The following is a 10,433-nucleotide window of genomic DNA, read 5'->3' on the forward strand; positions in this document are numbered from 1 at the left end:
TTGTGGAGTAAGCAGGTCGTGTATTCGTGCGGTGCCAGCCAGCTAAATCGAACAATTTTGTATCCGGGACATGCGCATCGGGTTTGTTTAGGGTTTAGGTGTCTTTACACACTTAAAGGATTAAATGGAGAGTTACAAAGTAAATTAAATTACGTTAACGCTAAATCACAGACCTATGGATTTTTTATCATAGAAAATAGATCTCGTGTATGTTGTCGTACAAACATCAGGGTTGCGATATAAAAGTTTCATATCAGATCCCTCAAAATCACAGTAAGCAATAAGTACATCATTTAAAACAAATTACTAACAAAACCATGATTAAAAAAAAAACAATTAACAATTTTTTTTTGCTTAAAAGTACTAAATTCAGTCAAACAGATTTATTTATTCTAGCAGGTCATTAGCACTGCGAACCAATCGTGTAGTTGGCTCATTCCTGCCGTAAGTAGTTTTTTTTTAGTGTGGTGAAATGACATTAATTATAAAAATATAGGCATACTTCTTCTAGAACCTTTTCGAATGGCGCGTTCAGATGTTATTTTAGTACTGGGCTGAATTTTGGTCTCGCAAAATTTGTTAAAAACTTTGATAAATACGTTTTTGTCCAGATTTCTCTGCTGTGGAAATCGTCGACGGTATTCTTGAGAATCAGCTCTAGCATTCCAATTACAAAAGACGTAAACAAAAACTATATTTGCATATTCTAAATTTGAATCGATGTGTGGCATTTTATACGACTTTATTCGTACACACGCAAAAATAAATGCGTCAAAGATACTGACACATGTCAGAATAACAAAACGGACCAACAATCGGTACCTACAGCATTTATGATAAGAAGCGAGAAACTATTTAAAATATTTTAATTATGCTACAATTAAAATAAAATTGAGAATCGGAGTTTTTTTAAATTATTTTTATGTGTACAGTATTCACCTGGAGTTTGGTGTATTCCTTTCGACTCACCCTATAAATCGGGTGAACCTAGAATTCCTCCTCCAAACTAGTGAATATGTGGTAAATATACAAAACCAAATTGGCATCAGTAGATCTGCCTTATATAAATTCAAATTATTCCAGATTGATAATAGTTCTAAAACTCCAGCTTAATCTCTTAATAAGACAATCTAGTAATTTTGGTAAGCTCGGACGAGTTACATACAGCGTGATATTTGATCATATCACTTTTATTTTCAGATTTAAAAATAGGCTTTAAATAGCTTTTTTCCAGGGTGCACGAAACCAACACAAGCATTATTTAAGAAAAAATGCCGGGATTCCATCTGGTATAGACCACATCGTATTCTTAGAGGAAATAATAACATCATATACGTTTGCTATCGAAAAAAATACAGTACTTTGACTACATATATATAATTGAATTTTTAAAATCAATAAGAGGCATAATTTTGAACTTTTAATTTGAGTATGAAAATGAAAACCATTCAGTAAACATACTTGCTGCGGCCTTATTATCCAAGCTCACCATGTTATTATAGTAGTAGTAGTAGTTGTAGTAAGGGTGGGGGAGCTAGAGCTCGGCAAGTAGGCCTGGACTGTCCCTTTTCGCCAACCCCTGATTCACCCATCCCTACGCCTCCACTCCCAATGTATAAAGGCTTGCACGTTGTCCCAGTCCAGATCTTTAAGATCTTCCCGTTGGAATGTCGTTGCTCCTAAAATTTTCCTTCTCCGGCGACTCCACCAATCACAGATACCTAGTATGTGGTATGAAGTTTCCTCCCCTGTACCGTAATTCGGATAGAGTGGGCTTTCTCTTATACCAAGAAGGTGTAGATGCCTGTTTAGACTGTTGTGCCCGGTCAGGATTCCCACCAAGTCTTTGATACTTTGTCGGGTCTTTGTTAGCAGTCGCCTTGCTTTAGAGCCGTCATCATCTGGTATCATTTCCTTGGCCTGTCTACATCCTTCTGTCCTTCTCCAATTCTTCCTTGTTTTTGCCAGGCCCAATTATTAAGTGCCTGGGAGATTTGTTTTTTGCTAAGACCGAGTAAAGGTTAAGGCCTAAGAAGGGGTTAACGGACCTTGTCTTGCTAGTTCGTCGGCCCGCGCATTGCCCTCGACACCTTGGTGTCCTGGGACCCACCTCAGTCTCACTTCCCTGTGTGCTGCAAGCCTTTCCAATGCGTCTCTGCATTCCTGGACTAGTGCTGAGCTGGCCCTGGGTCTCTGAATCGCCTTGAGGGCAGCTTGACTATCAGAGTAGATGCAAATCCCCCCGTTACCTTCCAATGCATCTCCTTTGTTTGCTACTTCGAGTATAGCAAACACCTTCGCTTGGAAAACTGTGGTGTATTTCCCTAGCGGGAAAGACTCCCCTGTGTTCCTTTCCATCCTGTACACTCCGGCTGAATTGGTGCTTTTCATCCATGATCCATCTGTGTACCAGACCTGGAAACTAGTTGGCTCTTTAATTTGATTCGCCAACCATTCTTCCCTTGTCGGGATTTCGACTTGAAACCCCTTCTTTAACCTTAGTTTGCCATTTTCTGTAGTGCATCTGGATGTCAGAATTGGTATATTCTTACACATCCTGAGAGCAATCGTCATATGGCCTTGTCCTAAGTGAACATTGTGCCACCCTCCTATATCCTTTATTCTCTTATACGCCGCCATGGCCTCCCTCTCAATCCAGACTGGGAGGTCCGATAGCCCAAAAAGAATATTTAGTGGTACCGCAGGTGTTGTTCTCACAGCTCCAGTAATTCCCAAGCAGACCAGTCTTTGCAGTCTGGTTAACTTTTGACCTTCAATACGGTTGGCCACCATACCACGGATCCGTACGAGATCCTCGGTCGAATGACTGCGGTATAAAGCCACTGGAGAACGTGGGGTTTTAGACCCCACCTTGTTATTGTAAGTAATTTTAGAAGTGATATTAAATGTGCCCCTCTTACTTTGGATATATGACCAAAAATACATTGGATTTATAGAAATGTTCCTAACAAGCATCTCTTAAAACTTCACACTGATATCTTAAAGACACAAAAAGCTCAGAAATTAAGTGGAGAAGTTTTATATTTCTTTAGAAGAATAAATTGTTCTATTAATGAGTAAATTTCATCATAAAATAAAGTTACTATTTCATTAGTTGTTTTATTGCTAAAGAAAACCTCCCAATCTATGCTGGCCAAATAATGATTAATCGAAAAAAAGCACCATTTTTGAAATCGCAAAAATATTCCTTATAATTCAATACCTCACAACTTCCTTACAATAAAGGTCAAAACTGAAAGCCGAATAATTTTATTCATTAGTTCTTTATATAATGTTGATGTATTGTGAAAATCAAAGAATTACCAAAGTTCATCAAATTAAGTTTAGAAAAGTTAAGGTCAAAGGATTGAGATAATGGTGGAGAGAATTTATACTAGCCAATTTTAAAATTTCCTACACTTCTCAAGAGAACGGGAACTCAGAGATTATGAATAGAACTCTACTGGACAAGACTAAGATCAAAATTATTGATGTAGGTTTTCATAAGAGCCCGTGGGAAAAGGCTACTAAATGCTTAGTGTACGAGTTTAACCGTACCCTCTACCTAAAGATATTACACCCTCAGGAATTTGGCATGGAACGAATGACCTCAGCTAACTTCGAATTGCTGGTCGTCAAGTATGATATACCATACTAACGTTAATAAATGAAAGTTAATAAACTAGATTCAAAAGCCAGGAAGATCGTCATGATTGATTAATGTGGTGGTAGATATCGATTATAGTTTCCAGAAGAGCACAGAATCGTGAAGATTGGAAATAAAAGTTTTCGCAAGAGAATATGATGTATCATTATATCAAGGATCTTTTTAATGTTGAGTATATCAGTTGTACACTGTGTTTACTTAATAAATAAAACACACTACTTTTTGTATTTAGCGTATAATTGAAATTGAAAATTGCTGCCTAGTGCTTTCGGCTGTAGGCTTTCATCAGGGCTTAGGACGTCGAAACAACGACACTATTTAAGAAAAACGGTACATATTTGAGTATTTAAGAAACCATAGGCAAATATGCTATGTACCGTTTATTTAATAGTGTCGTTGTTTTGACAATATCCTAAGCACTGATGCTACAATATACTAGGTACCTACTAGAATAGCGCTAGGCAGCAATATTCAATTTAAATTATACTCCGAATACAAAAAATAGTATGTTTTATTTATTAAAGATCTTTTTGTTAAAGATATTTTATCCTTAAAATATGTAAGCTCTAATAAAAACTGCTCTGATTTATTTACTAAATCTTAAGGCAACAAAAAGCTTTGATTTTGTTTAAAATTTTCAGAAATTTGAGGTGGATTTAAGAGGTGAAAAAAGGAAGTAAAGCTCCCAGAAAACAGTTCATATTTGATAACCTGTCCGGAAAAAATAATCAAATTTTCATTTAAATGTCAAAGTTATAGTTCTTAAAAAGACGCGTCTACTGATATGTCGATGTCAAATAAATTATTCTATACTCAAAAAACTTTTATTTCTATAAAACTCAAAATGACTAGGTTAAGAAAAGATGTTTTAAATGCATGAAATGACCCATCAATTATAAAGCGGTCCCTAGACTGTCAATATTATTGCACAATGATAGTGCGCCCTAATATTGAAATTTGCCCTACATTACACAATTTAATTGTGCAATCTTTAGTTGAAGTTTCCCTTTTGATCAGAAAACATGCTTACTGATTATGAAGAAAGTTGTGCTACCATTGCATTGGTTTTATGCCTTCAGAAAAAGAAAAAGAAAAATCGCAGGTGGATGAAAGAGTGATATACAAATAGAGATAGGTACACACGTGAACATTTATTAAATGACCTAAAAATATCCGAGCCAGAAGATTTCTGTAATTTTCTGCGAACGGATGCTGTGTCATTTAACCAACTGTTGGAACTGATAACTCCAGCTATCGAGAAAAACACTCATTTGCGAGATGCTATTCTTGCAACTCAGCGTTTGTCAATCACCTTGCGTTATCTGGCTACGGGAAACAATTTTGAGGTTTTAAGGACCTATATATATAGTTTTGCTATATCTCTGCAGTCTATTGGCATTACTGTTATGAAATTAATGTATTAACAAATTTTATTGTGCACTTTATTGCACATTTGTGCCAATCCCATTTTACCAGAAACTCTTTTGGAAGTACGAAATGGCTTGTATCTTTTATGATAGGTTAACTTATTCTTTAGCCAAAGAAGAAGGTCTGATTGAGCCTTTTGTTTAAAGAATTAATTTTTATTAAGTTTATTTTTAAGAGTTTTAATTTTATTTTTGTATATTTTTTAAATTTTTTAGCTTTTAACAGAGTTTATATTTTATTTATATTATTCTTATTAATCTTTAATTTTTATTACGTAATACACAGCCTAATAAATATTTTAAGAATACGATTCTATGTGAGTTGCACTGATGTATGTAAAGCCTGCATGAAAAAAATATTTTATAAATGGCTGAACTTTCGCGTAATATTTTGCGAAATTTATTTAATGAAAATAGCATTCTGGATTTAAATTTGTATGCACTAAACTCATATTTACGTGCATATTTAAAAAATAACTACTATTGGTGATTTTTTTCATGAATTTTAAAGAACGGAAGGTTTCTTTTTTAAATTCTTTTGATACTTCAGAATCTGAAACGATTATTTTTCGAAATTTTCTAAATAATATTATTTAAACAAAACCAAATGAAATATAAAAGTTTTCGAGCACTAAGCCAAGGAACAGTACAGGAAAAAAAAATTATTTACAAAAAAAATTCGTTTATAGAGGTTTGCAACTATCTCAAATCGATTTAGATGTGTAACATTTATATCACATAAGTGTTATCCAAATCCTTAAAGAGTTTTGGAAGTTATAGCTGCTTATATTTCTTATCATCTAACAATTCAATTCAAATTTTTTATCAAGAAACTTTCGTTTGTAAATGTTTGCAACTATCTTAAATCGGTTTAGATATTTGTTGTTCATTATAGAAAAAAATTTGTCCAAGTCCCTCGTGAGTTGTGAAAGTTATTTTAATTTTTTAATATCTATTAATTCAATATTTGTTTATCAAAAAAAACTTTCATTTGTAGAGGTTTGCAGCCATCTGAAATCGGTTTAGATATACAGGGCGGCTCTTAATTGTCTCCCCTTCTTATCTTTTGAATGGGTTTACATAAAAATTTTAAATTTCGAACACATCATTAGCAATCTAAATCGTCACCTAGCCAGGATCTATATTCTATCTTCGTCAAAGAATAATTAATGCATGTCGCAATATTGATGTTGCCACTTTCCAAAATGTTCGTGGAGAGTTCTCCAATAGATTATTTTACTGTCTTGAAGTTAATGGTGCATTTCAACATCTTTTGTAGTGAAATAGTTACATTTCTGTGTTACCTAAAGTTTAATTATTTTAAATGGAAATAAAAATGCGACAAATAAGATTTTGAAAGGCTGCCATATTGCTATGAGTAGAAGTATTGCTATGACTTAATATTTGAGGACCATAATGCATTCAGTGGTAGCTTTCAAACGCTGTATCGTACGATCTTTCTATTTAATTTTATTTTTGAAAATGGCGTCCCTTCGCCATTTTGAAGTGTTGCAAAGTGAGCTAGAGACCAAAAAGGAGTATTTAGGTTGCTAGATTAGGAGCTTGATGTGTGCTAAATTTCAAATTTTTATATAAACGCATTCAAAAGATAAGAGGGAGCGGAAGACAATTAAGAGCCTTACGGTATAATAATATGTATTATAGAAAGAAGTTTTATCCAAATTCACTAGGAATTAAAGCTATTTTTATTTCCTTAATATTTGTCCAGTTCAGAAAACTATTAGAATGTTTGATGTGTCGCAGATGCCGCACTAAATAAATAGTTCGTGCGCTTAGAACATTGAAAGGCCTTTCAATGTTCTAAGTTCGTGCGCCTATGTCGTATTTATTGCCGCATGATATGCATGTTTAAATGGCAACATTTTATATAATTTATCTATGAAATCATTTTAGATATACGTAAAACCCCATATTTTACACTATTTTTTATTTTTCTTTCGAAAATGGCAATTCTTAGAAAGAAAATAATATCAAAAAATTGACTGCGGAGTAAAATCCAAGCATCTTACAAACATTTTAAACACTCCCGGCACTCACAGACTTTTTACCTCTTTTTAGCCAGTTTATTAAACAAAGATAAAACACCTGCGTTCTGGCGATTCCTTCTTTAGGCTGTGCAAATGATTGTGTATCTCTCTCTATCCCACTGATCTTGAGGATTACGGGGCCGTACCCAGATAAATTGTTGGGCTGTTTTTGTAGTACTTTCGTCGTGTTTTTAATATTAATCGTTATTTAAATTAATAGTTGGGAGGGGGATCATGAGAGGTTGTTATTATTTGATGGGTATTGCCGGTTTTGCTTTTTACACGTTTATGAAAGTGAAGAATTTAAAATTTGGCTTGTATTAGTCTAAATTTTTTGCAGTTTTTACTGTGAGGAAGTTTGTTTTTTTTATTTGTGCTTGTGGATTTGTTTTGGTATTATACCTTAAAATGTTTTGACCCTGTGAAAATAGGCAGGAAAATTTGGCGCCTTCAGTCCACCGTCACCATTATTTTGGGAACCACCTAATAGAGCGCCAAGACCTTGCAACAGAGCGCCACCACCTAAAATTTCGTTTGCCTAATTACTTAAAATTCAAACGAGAGTGTGGGAGAAGTACCTTGGTTGCCTGCACCAGCCCCTAATAGGGAGCCTAAACCTTGTAGAAGAGTACCTGCACTATTCTCATTTTCTTTTTTCTTGACATCTTGAGGTGCTAACAGGGATCCTAAGCCTTGCAGGAGAGCAGCACCAGCCTCTCCATTACCTTTGGAAAAAGGGATTTTAGGGCAAACCTTATGAATAAATATCTTGATTAAGTGATTAGAAAAGTACCTTGGCCTCCAGCTAATAAGGAACCTAATCCTTGTAGTAGAGCTCCTGGTTTCCCCTCAGCGTTTCCATTGTCCTGCATGGCCCCTACTAGGGATCCTAAGGTTGACAGTAGTTCCAAAGGATTTGCTTCACCTTTAAATGATTAATAAATAAATAAAATCAATAATAGGTCTTCATTTTTAATTTGATTAAACGTTTTTTTATATCCGGTTTATAGAGTACGAAATTATAAAACATTTAGAAATATTTAAATTTAGTTTACTTTTTTGGCACATCTAATACAGTAAGTCAAACTAACCATGTAGTTATTACCAATCAGAAGCAGTGGAAGCTTAAGTCTTCAGCAAACAGTAATTTCTGGCACTAGACGCATTCTAAATAGCAAAAATAATAAAGAATTTAAATTTGAGCCCTGAGGAACCCCAGATGTAACAACAGACTTTATATATTTAAATATCTCTATTCCAACAAAATTGATATGTCTTTCCAATAGGTATATTCTAAAGTGATTTAGTAATTTTTCTAAAAATCCTAATTTTTCCAATTTTGTAATAAGACATGTAGGTCTAATGCCTTTTGAAAATCAGTATAAATTACATCGATTTGCGCTTGATTGTCAAGATCGGAGCCTATAAACTGAGAAGTGACTTATGACTTATTCTCCATAAGCCCATGTTGATCAGAGGATATAAATAGTTTAATTAGAAAACAAAACATATTTTGAATTCAAGGCAATGATAAAAATAATCCCTTTTTTTTAAAGAATATTTATGATTCAATTTCAAGGTCTGGTATATAAGCAGGGTTTCATTCTATATACACACTTTCAAAAAAAAAATTGAAATTGCACGCCCGGTATACGAGAAAACCCTGTACAAAAGACGCTATTAAAAAGTTACTTTTGATACATTTCAGTGACGGAATTACGTAAAATTTTAGCTATAATAAATGTACTTTAAACATCCTCGGAATATTCAGGAAATTTTGGAGGGTTTTTGTACTTATATTCCAGAAATATCTTGGTATGCTACACGCACATCATTGTCATTTAAAATGAAAGGAAATCTTAATAGAGGTATCTGGTGCCTTATTAGAAAAAAAACTAGGGGCATGTTGTCCTTGAACGTTAACTTTGTAATATAACTTAATAGGAGCACGCCATCCTTAAAAATTATAATTAGAATAAAAAAGGTTTCAAAAGTAACTAGGGGTACGTCGTCCTCGACATAAAGCCCTTAAATAAATTAAATAAAAATTCAATGGGTAACTAAAGATACTTCGGTCATCCTCCACTAAATTTATTTTTAAAAATATTAATCTTACATGTTTCGGACGTGTCATCATGTCCATCATCAGGGATAATAAATTAAGGGGTTCCGTCAATACATCTTATAAGCAACAGTTTTTGTAAATCCATGTTTGGTCCTATTCTCATGTAACTTAATTCGTTTTAACCTCGTCTAAGGCACTAGATCTTTAAGATGTATTGACGGAACCCCTTAATTTGTTATCCCTGATGATGGACATGTTATATGTCCGAAACATATAGGATTAATATTTTTTTAAATAAATTTAATGGGGGATGACCGAAGTATCTTTAGTTACCCATTGGTCTATTAACTGCACTGCCAGAACGGACTACTTCTTCAACTTTAAATAAAAATTCTTATTTAAAAAATATGTAATAACTAGGGGCTTATGGTAAAATATTTTTTTTACAGACATTTGAATTTTTTAAAACACCTGGAATGAACTGAAAATTTAAAATTTTTTTTTGCAAATGTTTTGGTTAAAACGCCTGGAAGAAATGAGGGATTTTATTTGCTACCAATGCCTGGAAATGATAAATAATTTTACTTTCCAGATATTAATAAGCTATTTTTGGAGGTTGAGAATTGTTCATTTACATTAAAGAGAATAATATTCTTTTTGCGTTTTATTAAAGATTTACGTACCGTTGGACTTTTTCTGACCCGTGGACTTTTTAGGTACCAGGAAGAGGGAGTCCAGGAAGATTTCCTTGTTAAAAAAAGCAATAATAAAGAACATTAAATATGCCAGCCAAAATCCTCGTTAATAATAACCACCAAATAAAAATAAATCTCAATACCCTAAAAAAAAGGAAATATATAAAATTTATAAATATAAATAAGCATAAAACAAATCAAAACATTTTACCCTTTTGTGTCAAAAACTAAATCTATAATGCTCTAATCCACAGAATAAATGGGCCTAAGTAATTTGTACCACCTATTCTCTCATCACTTATTATAAACACCCTTATTAAATGAATTTTTGGTTAAAGTAATTTTACATAATCTTATCTTTAAATTAAATATTATCTGGCTATCAACTATCCTAAAGTTCTAGCTTTATAAAACTAAACCCAAAAATCCCGAATAACAAATATTTAAATAAAAAACAAATTTTAAAGGCCGGACCTGGGCAACTTTTCACGCTTGAGTGGCTGGGACTGAAGCACAGAACACAAATATAGA

The 10,433-nt window shown here is 33.5% G+C and overlaps 1 protein-coding gene across 1 annotated transcript; it reads right to left on the reverse strand.

Moving 5' to 3' along the window:
- Window positions 1-6,744: 6,744 nt before the first annotated feature.
- LOC126742006 (harpin HrpN-like) lies at window positions 6,745-10,433 on the reverse strand. The gene is made up of 5 exons (XM_050448536.1): window positions 10,114-10,433; window positions 9,891-10,046; window positions 7,936-8,067; window positions 7,721-7,867; window positions 6,745-7,664 (listed from the first exon to the last, which is right to left on the reverse strand). Exons 2-5 carry the CDS (start codon window positions 9,982-9,984, stop codon window positions 7,546-7,548), a joined length of 492 nt encoding a protein of 163 aa, XP_050304493.1. The 5' UTR covers window positions 9,985-10,046; window positions 10,114-10,433; the 3' UTR covers window positions 6,745-7,545.

Source organism: Anthonomus grandis, chromosome 11 (genome assembly GCF_022605725.1).
Source record: "Anthonomus grandis grandis chromosome 11, icAntGran1.3, whole genome shotgun sequence".
Lineage (NCBI taxonomy): Eukaryota > Metazoa > Arthropoda > Insecta > Coleoptera > Curculionidae > Anthonomus > Anthonomus grandis.

Excerpts from the sequence above, each read along its gene's own strand:
- LOC126742006 (XM_050448536.1), bottom strand. The coding sequence starts at position 9,984 with ATGTTCTTTATTATTGCTTTTTTTAACAAGGAAATCTTCCTGGACTCC. Across the intron at positions 8,068-9,890 it reads GGGTCAGAAAAAGTCCAACG|GTGAAGCAAATCCTTTGGAA; the intron begins GTACGTAAATCT and ends AATCATTTAAAG. Across the intron at positions 7,665-7,720 it reads GGCTGGTGCAGGCAACCAAG|GTGGTGGCGCTCTGTTGCAA; the intron begins GTACTTCTCCCA and ends ACGAAATTTTAG.